Source organism: Ambystoma mexicanum, chromosome 1q (genome assembly GCF_040938575.1).
Source record: "Ambystoma mexicanum isolate Mex_15411 chromosome 1q, UKY_AmexF1_1, whole genome shotgun sequence".
NCBI classification, from domain to species: Eukaryota; Metazoa; Chordata; class Amphibia; order Caudata; family Ambystomatidae; genus Ambystoma; species Ambystoma mexicanum.
Window position 1 is genome coordinate 81,612,398 of NC_090922.1, and position 25,317 is coordinate 81,637,714.

Below are 25,317 nucleotides of genomic sequence, written 5' to 3' on the forward strand. Positions count from 1 at the left end.
CTGAAAGCTTGAGAGTTAAAAGCTGAACTGCCATCTTGTGCTAGAAAAGCTCGAGATTGTGTCCTGAGCTGTTGTTTCATGCTGGACAAACCCAAGACTGTACTGTGCTCCAAGATCCCACCTTACCTGGTGCTCAAAACGTGGGGATGGGAGACCCAGGCTACCGCATCTTGGCATATTATTTGAGACCACTTCTTTCTTTTCTTGAGAACTATCCCACACCCTTTTTTGTATTAGTTGTAGGGTTTGGCAATAGGTTTCTTAGTACAGGCCCTTTTATTTGACACAACACCACAAGGACTGCCTTATTTTTCATTTGATGGTTGACGCTTGCTCTCATCTTAGATTTGCCTGATTTGTGTATGGTGTTTCCCCTTCTGTAATGGCTTGGCAAGCGAAGAACGATGATCTGCAGGGTTGCCCAGAGCAATGCCAAAGCTTAAGATTCATTCTAAACCTTCCAGCCATCACCTCTTTGTTTTTGCTTTGTCACCCCGAGTGGGATGGGTATGCCCAGACCTGAGTCCCATGTCTGCTGGGCCTATAGACCCATGCTACTCCTCACTGATGAGGCCCAACAAGGCTGGAACATGTTTGGGGATGCTTGTGGTCTGGTGCAGAAGGGATGTGACCTAGCGCTCTGGGCTGGACTGCCCCTTTTGGGTGGCACCATGCCTGATTTGCATATGGTCTTTCCCCTTCTGTAATGGCTTGGCAAGCGAAGAACGATGATCTGCAGGGTTGCCCAGAGCAATGCCAAAGCTTAAGATTCATTCTAAACCTTCCAGCCATCACCTCTTTGTTTTTGCTTTGTCACCCCGAGTGGGACGGGTATGCCCAGGCGTGAGTCCCATGTCTGCTGGGCCTAGAGAGCCATGCTACTCCTCACTGATGAGGCCCAACAAGGCTGGAACATGTTTGGGGATGCTTGTGGTCTGGTGCAGAAGGGATGTGACCTAGCGCTTTGGGCTGGACTGCCCCTTTTGGGTGGGACCATGCCTGATTTGCATATGGTCTTTCCCCTTCTGTAATGGCTTGGCAGACGAAGAACGATGGTCTGCAGGTTTGCCCAGAGCAATGCCAGAGGTTAAGATTCATTCTAAACCTTCCAGCCTTCCAGCCATCACCTCTTTGTTTTTGCTTTGACTTACAGAGCTATTGCTGGACAGAACAGGACACAGATGTTGCCGGCACCTTGGTTTCACTGTTAACAAAGGGCCGGCAATGACTAACGTAAAGCATTTCACTGTTAGTTCTTGCATAATTTTTGAGGCAATTGAAATCCAGGGAAGTGATTAAAAGGGTAGAGAGGGGACAGGAGACCTCTCATTCTTACAGCAGTCCTTAAGTGGGTGCTAGCAGACTTAAAGGAGAGAGTTACTGCTTGTAACATTGAAGCTGCACTAAAAAAGTCTCATTAGAATGCGTAAAGAAGTTAGATGCCTGCACACAATTTAGTATGCCCCTCCCCCACTGCCCCTGAAGTTAGCACCTCTCCCAACATTTGAAGGGTTAGCCCACCCAAAATGTATATTTCATTGCACCCCTGAACACAAGCAAACATACCATTCATCACACACACACACACACACCCAGCCACCCATACATTTAAGTGTGCACCCTTTCGCCATACACTCACACACATCCAGCTACCCATACATTTAAGTGTGCACCCTTTCACCATACACTCACACACATCCAGCCACCCATACATTTAAGTGTGCGCCCTTTCGCCATACACTCACACAGGCACACACAGGTAGCCACCCATACATTATCCATTCACTCATTAACACACATTACATTATATACATATACATGCACGCACACACATTTAAAGGAAATATATTTTGTTACCTTTAATCCTTTGGTCAAGGGATGAAGGCCTTCAGCTCCATGCAGCAGACCGGAACGCTTGTTCCTGTCATCTGCAGAGGATCTATAGGCCTCCATGTCAGGGGCTGGACGGGAACCCTATTACTTCAAAAAGAAATGGCTTCTAATTTAAGTCTTTCTGACTACATAAAGAAATGATTTCCGTTCCAGGACCGAATCGTAACGGAAATCATTTCTTTATGAAGGCAGAGTGACTTAAAAAAGAAACTCTTTATTTTTTAAGACTGCGCGGGTCCCCTCCCAAGACATGTGGGGGCTGGGCTACCTGCACCGCTGGGGGCCCCGCTACGCCAGTGCATGTACCGACATGTAAAACACTTGCTTATGCAGCTGGTGCCCAATATATACAAACACTGCCCTTAGAAACACATCACATTTTTCATGCTGCCAACTCCCAATATAGGCCAGTATTGATAGAGTAAGTACACATTATCATGCGGGCTGGCTATTCATTATTTGCTTGCATTGCCACTGTAAAAAACACTTTTGCATGCTCCAGTCCCCAAAGCAGATTATGAGGACTGTCAACACAATGGGCCTCATTAAAGGTTTGCAGGTATCCTGACGGTAAACATGCCAGGATACCGGGAAAAGCAATTACCTTTACCACCATTTGGTCTGGCAGAATTACCCCTGGATTGCAAGTGGCGGTAAGGGTGGTAAATCCCCATTTGAGTCTGATTGGACTACATGGGCGGATTTTCCTGTATTATTGGCACTGGTAATACCGGTGCAGGTAATACATGCTATCTTTGCCAGTAAGGCGCCTGATTTAGGAGGAAAATCAGGTGTCCCACTGGCAAATTTGCAGTTTGCCTGTGTGGTAACGTGCCGGTATACATTAATACTGGCACATTATTACTGCACCAGCCAATTATAATGAGCCCCAATATGCCAGCACTGCCCCACTTTCATGCTGCCAGTCCAATGCCCAAGAACGTATTCTAGCACTGCTCTGGAAAACACCTTTCATACAGCTAGTACTCAACATATGTCCGAACTACCCTGCAAAACACATTTTAATGATGCATGTGCCCAACAGTTTTTGCCAGCATTGTCACAGTAGACCAGTTTCATGCTGGCTGTGCCCAATATATGCCAGGATTGTCACTGCAAAAACATGATTTTATAGTGCCTGTACCCTGCTCACACATACAAAACATGTGTGCGCAGACACAAATACACACACATTTTGCTTTTCTAATTACCTTAGCCTGGCCCTGGAGTATATACAGGTTTCTTGCCTCTAGTGTCTATCCTTTGCAGACAGGAAGCAGGAAAGCAGGAGAGGTGTCAATCAATGCCTCTCCCTGAGTACTAACTCGTGTGCATGCCACAAAGAAGTGAATCCAGTAGCTCTTAGGAGTCCATGGGTCGAGATTCTGCAGAGTGCCCTCTCCGTAGGACAGTGCCTGCAGTACCCCAGCCAGCATTCCCAATAGAGCTGCAAATCCACGGAAGCAGTATTCCCGAGCCCCACATGGACCATATGACATGTACGCCTGGGGCACTGCAATCATATCAGATACCGGATGTGCCTCAACACTAGCCAGCCAAGCAGCGCAGTGCTTAGCTGCCTGCATCCTCCTTAATGGGTGGCAGGGTCCCTCTCATCGGTCGTTATGGATGAGCCACCACTACATCCAACAAGGCAGAAACAAGTGCCTGGCTTTGCTGTTATTGTGTTTTTTCAGCGGAGAATTGCCTAACATTTTCGTGTTGGCAGTCAGACTGATATGAAAATTGGATACTTCTCCTCTGGTGAGACACCATGAGCTAAAACGTGACTGTAAATCTGTCTGAGTGGGCACCAGCCCATAGAACAGATGCTGTTGACTTTTTTTCTGGGGAGAGGGTGCCTCCCACTTTATTTGCTAAATTGACCGCATTTGTACTTCTGCTGGTGCAATAAAGGGCCTGGAATATCTAAAATGTGTTTTAGGCCTTGTTTACTCACTGGGATTGTAAATCCCACCGTCAGACTGGGAGGAACCTAGACAGAAAGTGCTCAGGCCTTTGTGTTGCATGGTGTTATGTCACGCGCATGGATGCAGGTGATAAAGACAAGCTGTGTTTTTATTTGTTTCACTGAAAACGAAATACATATATTTTCAACAAACATTTTTTAATTAAAACATGCATACAGAAGCAATATAAATGTCTGGTGGGGGTAGAGATACCACTGCAAAGAAACACAGAGGGAGAGAGTGTGACCAGAGGACCCTGAAGACATTTGTACACATTTCACATTATTTCTGATGCTCAGGCAGCTTAGCGGATGTTGGGCACATGCAGTATGGCATCTGTAGGAAGGGCACATGTTACAGTGGCTTGACTATCTCTTTAGTCATCTCATTTCTTTTACTCCTCCCCACCTACACTGGATTCCTATCTAACCCACTCCAAGGCTACTGTATCTCTACTATTTCTCGTTGTCTTCCTCTGATGGTGCATGCTAGGTTTTACGAAGCCGCTGCTGCCCAGCATGACAGACTACCCATTAAGTGTAGGAATGCACTAGCATTGAATGAGTCCTCTTGAGTGTTTTTAGTAACCCACAGGAACTGATGACCATCTCTTAGTTTTAGGAATGGACTAGCATCAACTGTACCCTCCCGATTGTGACCAATGCACCAGAACTGGCAGCACTCCATGCAGTGGAGTAACTTTGATGAAAATGTTGGGGGGATAGAGGGTCATAACATCTAAATGAAAGGGGCCCCTGCCAAATGCGTGGGACAAAATGGTGTGCTACAAACGTTGGGGGATACAAACACCCTTGCGCCCCCCCCCAAATTGCACCCATGACTCCATGCTAGCCGTAGAGCGCTACTAACACTAATTGATAAGTGCTTGGAATGCACGTTGGCGAGAACTGACAGAGCGCCCAAAAATATTCCAAAGCATCATCACCATCCCTGACTCAAGGGTTCAAGATGGAGGTCAGGAATCCATATTTGGGTCAAGATAAGACATTCACTAAGGCGCTCATCCCCATCAGGAATTTAGCTTTACTGCCTGGTGGGAGTTCTAAGGGAGAGGTGGCCACCTCTAAATCATGTCTACTGACAAGGTCGCCCTCAATGAGTTTTATGCTGATGCAGACAGAATGGACAGACTCACCAGAACGCGAGGCAATGTGGGTTTGATGTCAAATTGGGGCAGGGAGAGGGGGGTTTGAATCCGGGCCGAGTGTAGGACCATTGAACCATTATGTGGAAGGGTATAGTGATAGTGAAGCCTCCGTGCGCTGGTGCTAACAGCTCTCCCTGGCATGGTGCAATAGCAGCCTCAAAGCCTGCCTTCCAGAATCAGGGTCTTCAGGTCAGCAGCTGAGTTGGTACAAAGCACTGAGTGGGTGATGCTTCTCTTCTCCACCAGGGATGCCACGGCTTCGCCCACCTCAAGGTGGCTTACATACCCGGGACCCAGTCTATCTGGGGTAGCCACGCCCATGTTTATCTTTACCTGTGGTACAAGAAAAAAGAGCATTACAAGCAGCCAATGAGAACATATTTTTGTACAGTGTACTCTTCGCATTAATTTTTATTTTTATTTTCCTCGGGGTCACTCACAGTGAGTGCATATAATCTTAATCCCCCTCCTTTTCTAAACATTGAGACGCAACAAGGGAGGAACATTTAATTTTCACAATAGCTCCCTTTTATCTACTTTTCTGTAGGTGGCTATGTCAAAAATGCCAGTAAGCATAGTCACTGTCCTGGATCACATTCTTAGACTCTGATCCTCCTACGAACGTCCCTGAAAGGGTAAAACAAATCATACAGTTATACATTCCACGTCACAGAAATCGTAACTTACTGCCTACTCAACAATACCACGTACGATGGTGGCAACAATATATGCCTAACGTGTATGCTAGGCCTTTTACATCAATGAACCAAGGCTAACTCAACAGTGTATTCTTTGCCGGTCAGCTTGTCTTAACAGGGAAAGAAATAACATATTATTGTGTGTGATGACGCATCACTGCCATATCATCCTGCACAATGAAAAGAATAGTCTGCTCTCCATGTCTATGAACGCACGATTGGGTCATGTTCTTTTTGTTCTGTCTACGAACCTCATCCTCACAAGGAAAAGAATAGTCTGCTCTCCATGTCTATGAACGCACGATTGGGTCATGTTCTTTTCTTCTTCTTCTTCTTAATTATCGAATGCGTGGGCGGACCCACGCAGGCGCTTCCCCATCCTAAAGGATGATGTGCACCAACCCCACCAATCAACACACAGGCCACACTTCCACACAAACCACCAGCTACCCAACCACAAACAACCACACCCCCCAATCCAACACCACCAGCCACCCCACCGCAAACACACCCCCCCCCACCACTCAAAACACCACCCAGTGAGCCCCGGAGACCGGTGCGCAGACCCGCGAGACCCTGGCCCATACGCCTACACATGTGCTTCAGGCGAGGCACCGTGCGCCGCCGCCCACCCACCGCGACCAACCCGAGGACACCCACACTTCCACACAAACCACCAGCCACCAAACCACAAACAACCACTACCCCCAATTCAACACCACCAGCCACCCTACCGCAAACAACCACACCCCACCAATCCACACCAACAGTCACAACACCCTAAACTCACACCACCCAGCGAGCCCGGAGACCGGCGCACAGACCTGCGTGACCCCAGCCCGCACGCCTACACATGCGCTTCAGGCAAGGCACCGCGCGCTGCCGCCCACCCACCGCGACCAACCCGAGCGACACCCACACTTCCACACGAACCTCCAGCCACCAAACCACAAAAAACCACTACCCCCAATTCAACACCACCAGCCACCCTACCGCAAACAACCACACCCCACCAATCCACACCAACAGTCACAACACCCTAAACTCACACCACCCAGAGAGCCCAGAGACCGGCGCGCAGACCCGCGAGACCCCAGCCCGTACGCCTACACATGCGCTTCAGGCGAGGCACCGCGCGCTGCCGCCCACCCACCGCAACCAACCCGAGCGACACCCACACTTCCACACGAACCTCCAGCCACCTAACCACGAACAAGCACACCCCATCAATCCACACCAACAGCTACCCTACCGCAAACAAACGCCCCCACCAACCCACACCCCATCCCTAGCTCCGCCAACTACCCGCCACTTGCAAACGCAACCGCCATCCGCGCAACACCTCTCAACAGCCCAACCACCTTCCCAAAACATGCCGCCATCCCGCGCAAGCGCTTGCTCTGCTGTCTGCGGCGCTACTGCCGTGTCCGCCCGCCATATCGTCATGTTCTTTTTGTTCTGTCTGCGAACGTCATTCTCACAAGGAAAAGAATAGTCTGCTCTCCATGTCTATGAACGCACGATTGGGTCATGTTCTTTTTGTTCTGTCTGCGAACGTCATCCTCACAAGGAAAAGAATAGTCTGCTCTCCATGTCTATGAACGCACGATTGGGTCATGTTCTTTTTGTTCTGTCTTCGAACGTGATTGATGTTGCTCGCAGGCGGATGTGTTTCAAATTGCCAGCCCAAGTGCAAGGGAAACAAGACAAGTCAATTGTGTAGCAAGCAAGCTTACTCCTAAAGGAAGCCAAGTCATTGATGCTGCATGCTGGTAGATGCAACACAAGTTGCCAGCTCAAGTCAAAGAGAAGTGTTACAACTCTTTTTATGTCACATGCATATTCAAGTGTAAAGAAACTGAATCAAGTCCCTCATATTGCCAACTGATGGAGGTGGTCTAAAGTACAGTGCAAACCTAAAGGATCAGAGCCTAGTCACTTATAATGAATGCTGATAGAAATGAACTCCAAAAGTCAACACAAGAGCACATAGAAGTAAGCAAGCACCTGGACGGGCGGTCCAACCCACCAAGGGAAAGATGAGTAGCAGGAGAGTTGTAACGTGGCAGAGATGTCTATGAAACACCCTGACTACAGTTTGCAAATTTAACTCCACAAACATACATTCAACACAGAAGTTCGGCATGGCCTCTGGCCTAGATTTATATCGAGGTGGGAGTTTGAAGGCAAAGCAGTCCCCTGCGCTAACTAGTCAAGTTAGTTGGTTGCTGAAATAAGGCCTGCGTCCTGGCACATGGTTTTTCTGGGAACCAAAACTCCATGTTCCCAAGGGGTAAAATTATAGATGATTTAACAAACCTTGTTGGTTAATGGCGCTGGCGGGTGGTTTTTCACCCCTTTGATGTAGCTGTTAGTGCGTTAGTTCTTGGATATTGAAAACATTGAGCAAAACTCCTGACTTGTTGTCAGCAGTGAGGGTTTTAATGTTGTTACACACATGAACCGAAGACTAGCACGGTGCTAGGTACAGGTGAAAGGAGAGTCAACGTGCGTTTCGACCGTAGTCTTTAACAAGGCAGGACAATGATAGGTGATCCTGTATAGGATTGCAGCGCCGGGTGATTGCCTGGTGATTGCCTCCAAATGTTCTGGGCGGAGGGCTGGATAGCCAATCTGAATAGGACGAGTGCAGCTGTGTGGTTCGGTTGTCGACAACCGAACCACAGGATCAGCTATCATTGTCCCACCTGGTAAAGTTTGAGGCAATATTTTGCAGTACAGGATAGTGTGACAGAGTTAAATAAAATCGGTTTTGGCAAGGTTACATTGGAGTTTGTCTGTATTCATCCATTCTGTAACTTTCATCATATAATTGTTCCAGTTTGTGGGCGATTTAATTGAGGTGCTGATGTGCTCACTACTCCTGTCAATTGACCGGACGGTGAGGTCTTTTGGCAGCACAGATTACTTCAGGTGAATTTGAAATGAATTCTTGCCCAGGATTCTTGCCTAGGTAAGTCGGAGGGATGATACGCAATATGAGCTTATATTTGATCATGAATCCATTGTACATAGTTTCTTTCATTTAACAACATGAAGAATAAAGCATGTCTAATAAATTATGGATTACTGACATGTAGAACGGAGTGGGCGTCATTGATCCGAGCGAAAGTGATTTACTGAGGGTGTATATGTAAAGTGAAAGTTCAAGGAGCAACACAAGTGATTCTGTGTGCGTCTCCATTACTAGCTTCAATTCTCAGCCCAAGGTATGTGGGAGCACTTTCCTGCTTACTGTCAGGCAAGTTGTTTCTGATGTGGGGAGATTGCTGAAGAATCTCAGGTGACTCATGCCAAGGCCCTAGTCTATGTTCCCAGACAGAATAGGATGAAATGTCCGTATACAAATTACCGACCCCACCAAAAGTCCTAAAACACACACCACAAAAAGTTCTAACTACCAAAAGTTCAAACTTTTCGTGGTATATGTTTAGGTGTTTTGGTGGGGTCGGTATGAAAAATAAAATGTTTTAAAAGGCTGAAGGGGGCTGGGAGGCATACCCCGCAACACCCCACTCACTACAGTGAGCAGGGTTGCAGGGGACACTCCTGAGCTCTCCCAAAAGAACATAAAATGATGTACAAAAAAAACAAAACCGGGGCTGCAGGGGTGTCCCCCGCAACATTCTGCTCACTATACTATACATATAGTGAGCGGCGGTTGCGGGGGAATCTCCTGCATGATCGCATGGGAAAGGTACAAACATTTTGTGTTTGTGCATTTCCCATGTGAACATTTCCGTTGCGGGAAATGCAGCCGCGGTAATATCACGTAGATCCTTCCCATACATGTCGCACCATTACTCTCACACCACTTTTTCTAAGAGAGGGTGTTTTCAGGAAGGATCCCAGCAGCACAGACAAGACATACACCAGGGTTCTCTTTTAAGTGGTTTATTAGAGATCACAGTGGGGGCTTGGATAAAGGTACCTTTCAATGTCTCACAGATTTCCCTACACCAAAGTAGAAAGGATACTGCCCAACATACAATTCCAGCTGGTTATTCTAACCTCAAAGCGGAAGTGTTCTAGTGGCCATGTATTGTCCTGGGTGTCACACTGAAAAGTCCTTGGACTCCTGTCCAATCCCCAGTACAAGTTAAGGTGCAGGCTTCTTGAAAGTTCAGAAGCACGCTTCTGCGGTTGCAGGCCCGCTGTGAGACACGTTCCCACTAAGGGTGATTTTCCAGGTGCAAGCTGCCTGGGTCTTCTTGGATTAGCCAAGGCTCAGCCCCTCTGCTAGTCCTTACTTGAGAGGAATGGTTGCCGAAAGTCTCAGCCGCAGGAGAGTCTCTGGTTCAGCAGAGTGAAAGAGGGAGATAGTGTGGTTAACAGGTTCAAGTCAAAGAATCTTTCGCCATCTAACTGAGCCCTACCCATTACTCGAGAGCTGCCCTTCTCGTCACTGAGCCACTAGCTTGCACCTGATCCCAACATGGGTTCAACCCCTTCTGATCCAGGTCTCACCGCTAACACAACTTGTCTGCCCAATGTCTCTGTTCGTCAAGTCTCTCTCAAACCTACCTCCCACTACCTCCCATCAGACAACTCTCTCCTCAGATTTCACTATCCTTTCACTTCTTTTCCTTGCACAACCACTTCCTCAAACCTTCTCACCACCCCTTCTCATCCTCACTTCCTCTGTTAGTTTCCTCTCCATCCAATTCTTGCTGCTGTAGAACCTCCTCCTTAAATTATCCAACCACTCCCCTTTTCAACCCAACTTCCTTCCACCTGTTAATGTCCTCTACATCCCCCTTAGCTTCACTGCCTTGCTCATGAATCTCATCACCCAGCTCCAACAATCTTCCCACTGCCTTCCTAGTTTTTCAACATCCTCTAATAGCACTCTCAGCTCTTCCTTAAACTCACCCACTTCCTGCGACAGACTTTCACCTTCCTTCTTAACATTACTATCTCTCTCCAACAACCCTCCAACTTCCCCTTAAGTCTACCATTCCGTCTGGATTGCCAGGAATAAGAACCAAGACTGCTGAGCTGGGAAAACGTTTGGTTTAATTGGTTCCCAGCCGCACAAACAGGTGTTGGTGCTCTTAATTTGTGTTACTCCAAAACAGCCATTTTGGTCTACGTATCTCATTAATCCACAATCGGCTTCATGATATATGGTGTTGCGAGTGGGATCAATAAGCCTAGCACATAGGGCTATCCCAGTCTACAAAGATGTAGAGCCAATCAGCAGTAACCTAGGGTCCAGCAGTCATGCTTCGCCCCTGGAAACACTGGCAACAATGGAGACTCCATTAGAGTGTTCCACCACGCTCGACTCTGCATTCCACTCAACAGTCTAGTTTTTCTTCAAGATGGCCGCTGCCTCTATTTACCAGTTATCAGAACACAGAACGGAGCGTTGCAACCCTATGCTTACGGTGAGACGCTAAGGAGTTTTTTCAGAGCTTCCTCGCTCCCGCTCTGTCCCACTACAGTTTCCTCTTCACCCTGCCGTTCGGTCGTCCGTTTGCCATTTTCTCTCTCTCTCTAGTAGCGTTAACCTGCTTCTAAGCCTTCTATGGGTTAGTTCCAGTTTACGCTCCTCCTGTGGCTCCAATTTTCCCTGAGTTTTGCCCTGGCTCACTCTCTTTCTCCCTACCTCCCTGTGTCCCTTCCTTCTTGCTTCCCACCTTCCTGGAAGATATTTGGTTCATCGCTCCGTTCATCACGTGTACCAGTATTGCCGCCTCACACTACAAGTTCTGTAGCTGCATTACCTGGGGATACTGGGTCACTGCAGCCTGCTTACCCTTTAAATTCTGTGGCTGCATTATCTGGGAATGGTGGATCACAACCCTCACGAAGGAGTCCCTCCCTATTGGCTTACTGCAAAGGGAACTCTCTCATCAAGAACCAGTTCTTCAGCTACTCATCTGAACCTACAACATCTCTTCAGGGTTTTTTCAGCCGTAAGGCTTTTTCCCTGTTTGGGGTTGGCTCCTTGGGGTCCCCTTTGTCAGGTGCATCATACCCCGGCAAAGTGGCCTCCGGAGGAGCTCGCCCTTAGCTCCACAAGAAGAAGATGGAAAGGAAAGGCGGAGAGACCAAGAAAACCAGAAGGAAGAAAAAGACGGAGACACAGGACAGTTCAACTGAAGACCCAGGTCAGGAGGATGGGAGGGAGGATCACTGGTGTCTGAGACCAGATTAAGGAGGTAAGTGGGCAATCCATAAAGAGTTGAGGGGCTACATCTATTGCCCATGATTCCAGACCAAAGAAGTCTGCGAAGACGATAGCGCCACAGGAAACCACCACTCTACAGACTTCCAAACTCCCAAGAGAAAGCCTGTCACCAGCAATGGGAACAGAACTTCCAGGACATAGGACTACTTGCTGGACAGTACTTGAGATTTGTAGTCCCCACAACTCAAGATCCCTCCCGCCTTCAGAAGGGAGTGAGTTTCACTATCTCATAAGAAAAAGTGATCAGCACAACAGGAATTCAGTACCAGGAAAGGTGATGCAGACCCCCCATCTTCCGTGGGCCCAGACCATGGCTCAGTACAAGTGTGGACTTTCAACTAACATGCCTCAAAGAGCAAGCCCCAGGGATACTCCCAACTCTTGCTCCGACAAGAACAGAGACTGAAAACTTCAGACTGATCTTGGGAATGGTCTAGTGAAAATTCAGAGGGTGAAGGAAATCCACAGGGTCCAACAGGGAGGTGGAAGCAGCTCTCCAGTACCCAGAAGGGCCAACCCAACTACAGGCAGAATCAATGGTAACTATGGAGCCTGAGGTCAGAGAAGCACCACCTCAAGGTACAGCCTCCCTTGAAAATATCCTGGACACATTTGTAACAGGGCAGCTGGCCATCTGTAACCAGTTGAAGACTGGGGTGGCCCAGCCCATCCAAGCTCCAAAACCACCTATCGTGCTGCTTGCGTTTTTTGGCAGGTGAAGATCTGGTGGCATTCTTCTGCAAATTTGAACAGATAGCTTAAGCAGCCAAATGGTACAAGGATAGCTGGCCCCAGTACATTGCACCACTTCTGACAGGAGACCTCCACAAACTATTCCAGTTACTGAATGCTGATGGACAATCTCTATATGAGGCCTTATGGTACAGTACACTGCAGAGGCTGTGTTTCAACAAGGAATTTCACTGACAGCAGCTCAAGTGGTTTGGCTGCTTCCCCAAGAAACACATTGTCAAATGAGTTACCATGCCTGGTACATCCTGGAAATGTGACTTGGAAAACAAACTCAAGAAGAAGTGACGGTCCAGTTGGTGGCTTCTTTACCTGTGAATTTACAAAAACTGTTGCAGCAGTTAGAGAAACCCTCCTTGGAGATGGCCATCCCAATGGCTATCTGGTACCAGCAGACTCACCAGTGGAAGCTGACAGGATGAGAGGCCTTAGATGAAAGATCCACTCCAATCCAGACTCCCATAAGGTGATACACAAGTAGCCCAAAGGTATTCCCAAGGCCAGTCCCAGAATCATCTACAAATCTCAACCTCCCCCCAAGCCCTTTGGCATGTCTGTCAGAGTGGAGGAAACCAGTAGCAGCAGTATCAGACTAGCTGCCCATCAAGTACTATGCTTGTGGGAGTATGAGGACACATTGCAAGTAAGTGTCCTACTCATCCTCATCCGAAGCCAATGGATGCTGGCTATTGCATTCCAGTGCTAAAAGGCACAGAAGAAGAGGGTGCCTGATTCTATAGTCTGCTGAAGAACTAGGGGACTCAAAGGAGTGGGGCATCCTTGTCTAAGAGAAAGGAGGGGGAAATGCGATGCAACCTTTGAGCTTGAGTGTCAAGCAGGTCAAAAATGCCTAGAGTCAGGAAGTTGGTAGACAGCAGTTAGATAAGACTTTGCACACCAGAACTGTTACTTCCTGGGAAGCTGGTACCAGGAATCTGTGTATATTCAAACTCCCAGTTCTACTTTCAGAACAAAAACAAGCATTTCAAAGTAGAAAAATACATAATAACCTGAGAACCAGAAGAGATCATTGAAGGAAATCCAGAAAACTCAGAAACCAGACAAAGCACACAAGAAAACATTGTCTGTGGAGGAACCACGGGAGAGCAGATTGATGGATAGGGGGAACATGTTATCATCTGGGAGTGACCTGAGGACTTTTGAGGAAGCAACCTCAGTCACTAAAAAGTCCACCTCTAAAAACTCACGCAAAATCTCTCCCAGAGGGAGTCCAGGGAAAAGGGGAGGGAGATATGTGTTGAAGTGTCCTACCCCTAAGGGCTAGGGATCTTATGAACAAGGGTACCGCCACCCACTATGTGATGCAGGGCCCAAGTACGGCATGCAATGGACCCCGCCCGGTGCTCCCCACTACGTCCGAAAAGTGTGGCAGGGACCTGTCACATTTTGGGAACTAACAGCATGGCCCCTTTGAGAGGCTTGGATTATTTTTTGAAGCTGCAGGGAGATGTGTGAGCAATACCCACGAAATACAGCCCCTCGGGGAAGAGATCTCTAAACACATTGTAACCCTGGTGAAGTTTCCAAGACCTGTGCCTGAACAAACCTGTTTGCGAGCAACAAGATTCACAAATATCAAAGCCTGCTCACTCATACATTACTGCTGCGGTCTGGGATAGGCTGAATCATACTGTACAGGGCCTGCAGACCGCTAGACAATCCCTTTGATCACAGCAGTGGTCTAAAAGTCTAAGATGATGGACCAACTATAGTAAGGCTTGGTCTGCAGAGGTGAAAGCAACAGAGCTAGGGACAAGAAAAGCAGCGAAGGGCAGCCAGAGAGGAAACACAGTTGAATCACAAACCTGGAGACCAGGATGCACATATCCGAGACCCATTTAGAGGCTTTGAGGCTTAAAGGCTTGGAGACCAACCCTGGGTACAGGGGGGAGAGAATATATATACATGGCAGGCAGAGTGTTCATGTAGTGTGGGAGTTTGGAGAGAGCAGAAGTGAAGAGAAGGAGCTTGTTGGAGGCGAGAAGGATATCACTTCAGAGATGGCTGGAGAGGAGGTGACTGAGAGTAAGGAGGAGGTGCCTTAGAGGAGAGCAAGGGGAGAGGCTGGGAGGAGAGTAACCTAGAAGTCTGGGATGAGAGGGAACCGGGAACTTGGAAGGAGAGCGATGCAGAAGAGTTGAAGGAGAGAGACTCAGGAGCTTGGAAGGAAAGAGCCCCTGAAGGCTGGGAAGAGAAAGACCAAACAGGTCGTGAGGAGGAAGACCCAGAAGTCTGGTAAGAGAGATAAGGATGTTGGGAGGAGAAAGAGAATCCCTGGAGGTTGTGAAGGGGGAGACCTGGACACCTGAGAGAGAGGCTGCTGCCCCAAGAAACACATTGTCAAATGAGTTACCATGCAGCAGGAGAATATGGTGCAAGCAGGGGTGGGGGTTATGAGTGACCAGGAGCAGGTGGTAAACGCAAGGGAGGAGGTGGCAAGAGAGCAGGCTCACCATGGGTGGTAAGCAAGGAAGAAGGGGGGGAGAAATAATTAAAGGAAGACGTCAGAGTAGAGTCTGTGGAAGCAAGTGATGAGAGGCAGGGGAGCATATACAGAGAAAGGGTGGTAATGCAGACACAGCCTACATCTGTCAGATTAGTATGGGTGGCAGGAGGTATGAGCATGCGGCAATGCATCAATGAGGTGATAGGTGTTCATTGTTACAAAGAGTGAGAGGAGAAGGACACCCAAGGAATAATACCATTACTGGGGCAAGAGAAGGTCAGTCAAAAGGAACCTGTGGGTTCCAGTCTGCAAAGCCCTGACACAGAAGTAGAAGCTCCTTTCTCCAAACCCCCATCCTCCCTGCCGAAGACTGAGCAGGGACCTTGGTGACAATAATTGGTGTGCCTGACCCTTCTTGCCCAGATTTGGTGGTATGCAACCTCTGGACCAGTACCCTACAGAACCAGTGAAGAGGAAGAGGATGGCATCTACCAGACTTGTGGAAAGAAATAGTGAAGGCACTTATCATACCTCAAGCTGTGAGGTACTATCATCACCCCTGGATAACTGGTAAGCAGAACCCAAACGATGAGCCTCGTGACAGGGTCACAGACATGGGACCTACCAAGGTGTATGCCGGAACCGATTCTACTCCAGAGACGGGTGAGGGAATCCAGTCCCTGCCTCCCCCACCCAAGTATGCTGCTGGCACTGCTGTCCCTTCAACAATGCATGTCAGTCTCTTTTCTGGCTATACTTCTCTTTTGTCTTTTTCAGGACAACAACTCACAGAACGCAACTGGGCACAACAAAGAAAACTCAGACCAGAACCAAGGCAATGCAATTGAGACCAGAATGGGAATGCACTGTGATTTTTCCTGCCATACAGAGATGACTCTCAACACCCAACCTACCAACCCTCAGACAGACCCATGGCGAATGCTGGGGCAACAGAAAACTGAGATTGAAGAGGGACTGTAGGTGAGCAGGAGAGACAGAGAAATCCTCCCTAAACGAAATTGGACGCAAAACTCACCAGCACACAAAGAAAGCCACATGGAAAACGAGCAGCCTGAGCAAATGGCTGTTACCCTGCAAATGGAGACTGAATAGAGGGCGAGACTAAAAGCCTTTTTGAAGCCTTCCAGAGATAGCTTTGTTAGATAGTGGCCAAGGGGAGCATGTGACCAAGGGGACCAATAGAAGCCAGAAGAAATGTTGGAAGGGGAGGCTTTGTTATGAAAGCCCAGCCATCATAGAGCAGATTGAAAGGTGTTTGGGTGAGATCATGTGGACCAGTTGTGGATTAAATGACCAGTCGACTGTGGCAATGACCTGAGAGAGTACAGGTAAGGTAGTGTGTGCAGGAGAGAGTGGTACCAGTTGAGTGTATTGTGGTAAGGGGGTGTCAAAGGTGAGAGAGTGAGGACGGATAAATGTAGGGGAATTTAGAGCTGATGTGAGAGTGAGAATAAGTGACAGAGGGTCTATGACAGAAGAGTGGGAATGAGTGTGAAAGGTGGTAGTAGGAGTAGTAGTGGGGAGGGTGGAGAGAAGAAGAAGGAAGGTAGTTGGGAGGGAAAAGTCGAGAGATTGTTTAAGATCAGGAGGCAGAGGAGTAGATGGGTTACTAAGGGAGAGATGAGAGGGGCAAGGTGAGGAAAGAAGAACAGAGACAGAGTGTGAACATCGGAGCGACAGAAGGAGAGAGAGAGGAGGAAGATCAATGGAGCGTGTGAGAAAGGGCAGACAAGGGGGCTATTCAGAGTATAATAGAGGGTAAGGTGAAGGGAGCAGTAAGATCAGGAAGAGAAGAGAAAGTGAGCATGTGAGTGAGAGAATGGACTGGGGTGTCGGTTATTGGCACAATAAGAAACACCATTTACTATTGAGAAAACCAGGGAAGTGTTAGGTTAGGAAACCATGTGAAGAACCCCAGAGGGAGCAGATAGATAAGGCTTTGGCCTGTAGGCCCTCACCCATAGCCAGCTTTTAGATAGTAGGTGTTACTGATCACTAGTTATCAACCCAGGGGGTTATTGAAGGCTGGGTTGGGGAGGTCAGAGCCCACAGGATGTTGAGAGAGGGAAGCTGTTACCATTTGAAAAATAAATACCATGAACCATTTTGTTGGAGTCTGGGAAGCTGACTTTTGGTTTAATTGGTTATTTTTCCACAGTAAGGAGAAGCCATCCTGTTATTTGCTTGGCACTTGCTTCTTTCTTTTCTCACCTAAAGAGAAACCATCCTGTTGATTGTTTGAGCTATTGCCCTTAACCTGCGCTAATTTAAATTAAACCCGGCTGAACTGCCACTTTTGTCTATGTGTCGTATTGATCCCACTCAAATGTTATTCAGCTTGGCTTACACTAAAGGAAACTGCTTACCCACATACAATGACATGTTGAAAGCCCAGTGGCAGGCATGAGAGGGGCCTATTCTTTTCCAGATGAAATACACCCAGTAAGGTAAACATTTAGCAACAAAACATTCTAGGATTCAGATGAATGCCCGGCAATGAAGCTACGAAATGAGACTTGCTATGTTCCCTACATTTGAAACAATCCAACTCCACTGATTTCTGGGGTTGGGAAGTGGCTTGAGAGGGACCCTCAGGTTTAGGAGAGGCTACCCACTCCATGATGCCAATGGTAGTATACAGAGACTCCTCGGCTGCTACCTCCTTTCCAGCCTTATTTTTCTGCGAACCACCTGTTCCATGATAGTGAAGTAGAAGGGTAATTGAATAATGGTTTAATGGTTACTATTAGATGGGAACACGGTTCAAGTGTTCTGCCTGTCACAACACACACACAGGGAGAACAGATGTTATGTTATTTTACCTTGCATTTGTATCGTGACTCCTGACCGAGTTCATGGCTACGAAGTACTTTGGCTGTCAGATGGGCGTTTGCATGATGCCCAAGGAGCGGACCAAAAACTACAGCTTACCCCACATGCGCACAGGCATAGGAGGCTGCCAGGACCATGAACACCAGAAAATAGAAGCACAGAGAGAGAGGCAACAGCACACATGGATTAAAGGGGGCCATGATGGAATCAGGCTGCTGCCGTGGGAGGGCTGGCTGATTCCAAAATGGCCACCCCTCTATTTATGGGTTTGGCCAGAAGAGCTGCAGACTGCCCACTGTTTCCCATCATGAAATTGACAACACTGGGTACGTAGGTTGGGCCGGGTCACATCCTACCCTATGCTGGAAAAGTGAGTGCACACAAGTGTTCCAGATGTTATCTTTATTCCTGTAATTACACACAAGTGCAGAATATAAAAAGGGGCTCGCCCTTGTGAGAGGAGAGGGAGGTTGTAGATGGAGAGGCAGGATGAAGATGGAGCAGGAGAGTGAGTGAATGAGCAGGTGAAGGACAAGAGAAGGGAAAGGAAGGCAATGTAGTAGAACAAGCCCAGGAGGAGAAAGGAAGGAGATGTGAGGAGGAGAAGAAAGTTGTTGGAGGAGGGAGAGAGGTAGAAGACAATCAAAGGTAGGAGGCAGGGCGCTAAAAGTGGTAGCGGTAGACAGTAAGGTCCAGAGAGAAATCCCACCACTGGCCAAGCCAAGAGGCCCAGAGGCTGGAACGGGTGCTAAGAGGGATAAGGCAAAACCAGTTGGGCCTGAGTTGGAGGTAAGCCAGTATACAAGGGTAAGTGCAGTTGAAAGCATTGTGTACCCAAGGCCAAAGTATAGACCAGAGAGAAGGAGTAAAATAAAGAGAGTAGCCAAACGTAAACCATGAATCATACTCTAAATCTGGTCAAACATGCAAACTCACCATGGATAATAAAAAAACATCTGCCGGCATGAGAGAAAAGTAAAGTAGGAGAACATAAACTGGATAGCCGGGAGCCATAATCCAGATCTGGAAGGACTTGCAAAACCAGTAGGCAGACTAAATAGTCCTTGCACAAAGAGCATGAACTTGGAGAGTGAGAAGCATGTGTTAGGCTCCAATGAGACCAAACTCCCAAGGATTGACTTGTGATTGATATGAGTCAACAACCACCTCAGCACATTCAACATTTCCCTTGGTATGGTGTGTGAAGGCATCATGAAGCAGACAAAGACAACAGGTTCAAGTTCAAGGTCACAATGTTTAATGAACTCAATGTTCAAGAATGGAGTAAGGCCTAACTTGCCCTATACTAAGGTGGGATTTCCCTACCTAAAGAAATCTTAGTATAGTCTGTGTCAGGAAGTCCAGAGCAAATGTCTGTCTGTGTCCAAAACCTATACTTGCCCTCACGTCTAACTCTATACAATGTGTAGGGATGTCAGCAACAAAACACATGGGGCCTCATTACGACCCAGGCGGTAAGTTACCGCCTGGGCCGTGACTTTACCACCATGGCGTAAACTACGTTTATGCCATGGTGGTTGGCGGACTTACCGCCCCATTCCGAGGTTGGCGGGGCGGTAAGTCCCCAATCCCCATTTACCCTTCCCCATTCCCATTTTTGCCCCATAGGGCATAATGGGAGTGGGGAAGGCGTTAATTACGCCACCGTAAATTACGGTGGCGTAATTAACTCCATGGTCCCTTAGCGCCATGGATTTTAACACCTGCTAAAAGCAGGTGTTAAATCCGCCATGGCGCTAAGGGACCTCGTACTCAGGCGGTAAGGGTCGGTGCTGTTTACGCCGTCGTAAAACCCTTACCGCCTGAGTCGTAATGAGGCCCATAGTGTTCAAAGTAAAGTTCAAAGTTTCTTCCAGCTCTTGGTTTATAATCAGCTTTTCCTTCCCCAAGTTCAAAACTGTTCCATAGGCATTAGGGTTCCCCTCCCCAAGAGTTCACATCTTCCAGATTTTCAAAACAACACAATTCCCTGGCACACTTCCCAGCTCTTAAAATATTCTTACTTTTCACTCATTCATATAGGCAATTCAGTTCCTTGACTTCAAAAACGCATAAGAGGTTGTTGTAAAACACAACCTTCCTTATAGGTGATTGCAGTGGCTTTTTCAAACAAAGGGGGCAATAGGTCTAGGTGCAGTTGTCGGACCACATGGTCCACCACTTACAGGTCATGCAATCGATACCGCTTCTTGCCTGCTTTTCCATCAACTCTATATCACAGCTTCAACTTGACAGTGATGCTTGATTCATTCACATGTGTCACCCTCTTCTGTCACTGTATCATAGCTTGCATGGCCACTAATAATTTGTCATACTTTCTTGCATTCTCCTGGCTCTTGCCAATGCTCGTTTTCTCATGACATACAGGTCCTTGAATTCTCTTGGCTGATGCCAATGCTTGGATTCTCATATAAAGCACAGTTCCTGGTATCAGGCTTCTTATATTACTGCTACACGCAGTAAAAATGATCTTACCATTCCTCTCTTTCACCCACAAAACAATCACCACCATCGCACACATAATGTCCAGAGAAGACTATGCCAACAGCCTATACCTAGGAATGCCAAAACGACTGTTAAAAAAACCTCAGCGCATCCAGAACGCTGTGGCAAGACTCCTACTCAGACTACCATGAAGAGAACACAATAGCCCAGCGCTGAAAATGCTACAATGACTGCCAATAAAAGAGAGAATAAAGTTCAAAACGATGTGCATAACGCACAGAGCAGTCCACGGTGAGAAGAGTTTCTAAAGAAATTAATTATTGTCTACCACCCGACAAGATCAATCAGATCAAGCAACGACATTCACTTAGTATCAAAACCTTACAGCAAAAGTAACCGTGACCTGGAATAACGTACCAAAAAACATACGCAACACAAGGGGACATTACAAGTTCAGAAAACTACTCAAAACTTGGCTCTTTGGTCCAGATTCAGGAGGAATCATCTAGGAAGAAAGGCCCACAACGAAACCCAATAACTACCCCTGTAGGATACCAAAAACCATAATGTACCCCATTATAAAAGAGGTGGCGGGCCCGCACCGTTCAGCCAGCCCCACACGCCACCAACCCTAAAGGATACTTGGATAGGTGGGGCCAACCAACAGGATGGACAATAAGGGACAAGTGCTGTCACCAAAACCACACCTGCCACAGGGCAGGGGATGTAGTGGTTACGAGCTAGATACAGAAACCACTGGGGCGACACAAAAGAGAGCTCCCACTACGCAGCATGACTGCCAAATAGGCAGTCAAAGTAGAGTACCAAACACACAGGATAAACATAGAGGTTGAGCGCAGAAACACAAAGACACAGTGGTAAGAAATCGACAAATACTTGAAAACCATTATAACAGTACCTTAAAATTTCCATTTTCCGCATAATCAACATACAGAAACTGACACAACCACCCCTCTGCACAGCAATCTGCACACACTTCACCACATTGGAACAAGAGACTAACAACACAACCTGTCACAACAGCACATGGGCACTCTGCACCGATCGACAACCGCACTTAAGCTCAGTGAACGGTGCAAACCGAACTGTAGTGGCCAACAGGACATCACAACTCTCACTTTCCCATTCCCACTACACCCTACTAACACCCTGCTTTTTAGACACCCTCCTTTTCAGATCCTCCTGAGCGCCTGGGAACCACAGCAGTAGTGACGGTGCGCGATACAAATACCATTAACATTAACATATAATACACAGTTCCTTTTATCAGACAGAGTACCAATCTTTCATTCTGCCCAATGTTCAAGAATGCTCAAAAAATTGCATCTGCTCTGTTCGGTATTCACAAGTGCTTATATTTGCTTTTACTTCACTTGATATTGAAAAGTACTTATAATTGCCTTCACTCCATTCGGTATTCAAAAGTACTTATATTTGCTTTCATTTCGTTTGGTATTCAGAAGTACTTTTTATTGCTTTCATTTCGTTTTAAATCAATGTTCATAGTCTGCTTTGCATATGTGCCTGCCAACCCTTGTGTTCCCCCTTCTTGGTAGACTCACTGGTCAGATCTTACAGCTATTCGGCGAGGTTCTCTGCCGCCAAAGGTTTTCTCTTTCCCGGGCGGTACTTCGTTCCAGCGTCATCCCGTGACTCCGCTCATGGTATCCTTACGACCGGTTTGCTCAGTCGTGCCGGTCTCTCTCTTGCTGTCTGCCACCAGCTTCCAGCGTCCTTCAGCTTCAGCTTTGCTTCCTGCTGCATAAACTCTGCATCCTTGAATGAGTCTCAAGCGCTCCATTTGCCACACCGTTGATCCGGAGAGGTCTGCGTGCATCCAGCAGTACTTAGCCCTGCTTCCACAGCTGACTCAATTTCCAAATGCTGGCTTTTAAAGTTCCCACTACCATAATGAGTTCAGGAAAGACTAGACCACTAACCATTATAATTGTAGTCCTGCCTTACTCTTGCTGTCCTCCTCCTCATCCCAGTACACAGTTGAGGCTGGTATGTGTCTGCATTAACAAAATGAGGATGTGTCTTTCGAGTTGGTCTCTTCCTTGTCCCAGTGTAGAACTGGTGTTTCTTGGTGAATGTTTTTTAAGGGGAGAACAGGGAAGAGGCTGACAATTGCCTAGAAAGGCTTGAGGGATAGAAAGTTCATTATGAAAGGGAAATGGGGGATCCCATGCCTCACCTATGGACAGCCTCTCCACACTCCCCAAGTCTCCTCCACCCAGGTGATTCTCCCTTGCATATCCACCCCCAGGGTCGGGATCCAAAAGCAAAGGCCTTTCCCTGGCCACCCGAGAGGAGGTTACAGGGGGGAAAAGAAGTGAGGACGCCCTCAGGTTCCTCACAGGGGCTATAACGATGATGGCCTGGAAATCAATCCAGGGCAGATGGGAAAGAAATAGACTGTCATCGGGAAATGCAGCGACCACTGCCCAGGTCCTAACCACAAACATTTGCAGAACCTTTAGACTCAGGTTTAAAGCCCTGGTAGAAACTGGCCTGAGTTGTTTTAACAGCACAGGGCCTTGTGGAGATCAGATGGCCTTAAAGGCCAGGAAAACCCTATCCATTGCCTCTTCCTTTTTTCCTCCTCTCCATCTCACCCAACACAGATTATCCTAAGAGCTTTTTAGCTTGAGTGATCACGTGCTGTAAGGCCACCCCACAGTGGTTAGCAAAACATTCATTGATCACATATTGAACAGTGTAAAGGCATCACGAAGAAAGACACAGACAACAAACTTAATGTTCAAACAAAAGATATTTATTAACTTAAATGTCAGGATGGTTGAGGGCCTAACTTGCTAAGGTGGGATTTCCCTACCTGAACAAAACTAAGGAATGTCTGAGTCAAAGAGTTCAACTTAATAGTCTGGCTGTGTCCAAAACCTAATCGTGCCCTCACAACTAAAACAAACCAATGTGTAGGGATGTCAAAGACAAAACTTACAGTGTTCAACTTAAAGTTCAGAGCTTCTTCCAGCTCCCAGCTTCCTCTCAGCTCAGCTTCGCACAGCATAAGAAAGTTTCATGAACAAAAAAGTCTTGAAGTTTACCTTTCTCCAGTTCAAAAAGCAATATAATTCAGAGTCACTCCTGGGCTTCCCTTCCCCAAGTTTCAAACGCAACAATCCAAATAAAAGTGGGGGTCTTGAGATCCCATTCCCAACACACTTGCCAAGACTCATGGTTCCTTTCCCCAGGACTTCAGTGTCTCTAATTCAGAGTCAGTTCTGGGGGTTCCTTCCCCATCTTTCCAAAACAACAAACCAAACAACACAGTGGTCTTGAGATCCCAATTCCACTTGCCAAGCCTCAGGGTTCTCTTCCCCAAGACTTCAAGATCTCACACAGACTCCTTGGAATTTACACCTGTGCATCAAGTTATTTCCACTTGCTTCCTTGTATTCTTCTCGGGATTAAGGGTGTGCTCTTTGGGATCCTCTGGTTTCTCCTTGGCTGTGCCGTGGCTCTGCGTAATGTTTGGAGGCTTTCGATAACGTGCTTATTTCTATAACAAGGCACGCAACCACTGTGCTACATTATATCAGTTTCGGGTCTCATTAACAATAGCGTTTCCCTTCCCCATAGCTCGCGGTTACGGTAACACCTGGTTTCTCGCTCTGAAAAACTCACTGGCTCACTTGGAAGTCTTCTGTGCCGCGCAGGCCACAAACTTAATAACTTCCATCCAGGCGGATTCACTCTGCCCCTCAGACACTCTCGCGCTCTTGCAGAGCCATGGGAGAAGAAACCGTTTCTTAATTGGAATGAAGGACGACCCCACATTTGGTCTCCTTCCCATTCCTCGCCTCTGCACCACAGAGCTCCTGCTCCAACTTAATAGTCACCCGGGTCCTCAGCTGCTCTGGTCCTCAGGGTGCATCGATGGCTGAAGCACGGCTCCCATCTGCTCCCATCATTGTCTCCCTTTCCACTAATGCATACACCCCTTTTATACACCTGAGCTGTGTAAAGGGTTTGCAGGTGTGTGTCCTTTCCATTCATTGCCTGAATATATTTAGTCTTGTTAGCAATACATGCTAATCTTTACAATGGTACTCTTCTGAGGCCCTATTCCTCGTCTCAGTACCAAAGTGGTGCATGTTGGTGTGCATTACTGCTAGTCGCCTCTTCCTCATCCCAGCACTGTCAAAAGTCATGTGTGGAAAAATGAGGGTGGCTGTCTTAGAATAACCCATAAAGGTCGGGGAGGGTTAGGTTTGTCATCAATGGGAAAAGGGGGCTACCATGTCTCGCCCAAGGGTTACCCACGCTACCATGTCTCGCCCAAGGGTTACCCACTCAAGGACCTTCCGCCCAGGTGATCCTCCCTTGGTTCTTCACTCCCAGGGTCAGGATCCAAGAGTGATGATCTTTCTCTGGCCTCCTGTGCAGAGGATCCAAGGGAGTAGGAGTGAGAATACCCTTGAGTTTTTCAAAACAGTTGGACAGATACATGGATCCCACCTGAGCAGGGTTTACTCTTTTCTTTTGTGTGCCAGGCTGAAGACCCCAGATCCCCTTTTGTGTAATCTTGTAGGCATTAGAAGCGTGGTGAAGTGCAGCAAGAAGGCAGTTGTTCCAATGGATAGAAGCAGATTCTGTGTGTTTGGCACCCTTTGGGCTATTTTTAAGCCCCAAATAGGCAGAGACGCGCAGCACCGGGAAAGTGATGTGGTGCCTTTAAAAATGACCCTGCATGCAAAGCGCATGCAAAATGCAGCGACAAGTGCAGTTGGGCTGTAGTCTGGCAGAAGGAGTGGAGTGTAAGCACTGAAGTACTTGGGGGTAACTTT

At 47.5% G+C, this 25,317-nt stretch overlaps 1 protein-coding gene across 2 annotated transcripts in view; it reads right to left on the reverse strand.

Annotated features, from left to right (window-relative positions):
- Window positions 1-3,953: 3,953 nt before the first annotated feature.
- Window positions 3,954-25,317, reverse strand: part of LOC138525280 (farnesol dehydrogenase-like) — a 139,747-nt gene continuing 118,383 nt past the window's right edge. For both annotated transcript variants that reach the window (XM_069635573.1, XM_069635572.1), the window contains one exon: window positions 3,954-5,364. In XM_069635573.1, the coding sequence (XP_069491674.1) occupies window positions 5,188-5,364 (177 nt within the window). In that variant the 3' untranslated portion in view covers window positions 3,954-5,187. The remainder of the gene's footprint in view (window positions 5,365-25,317) is intronic.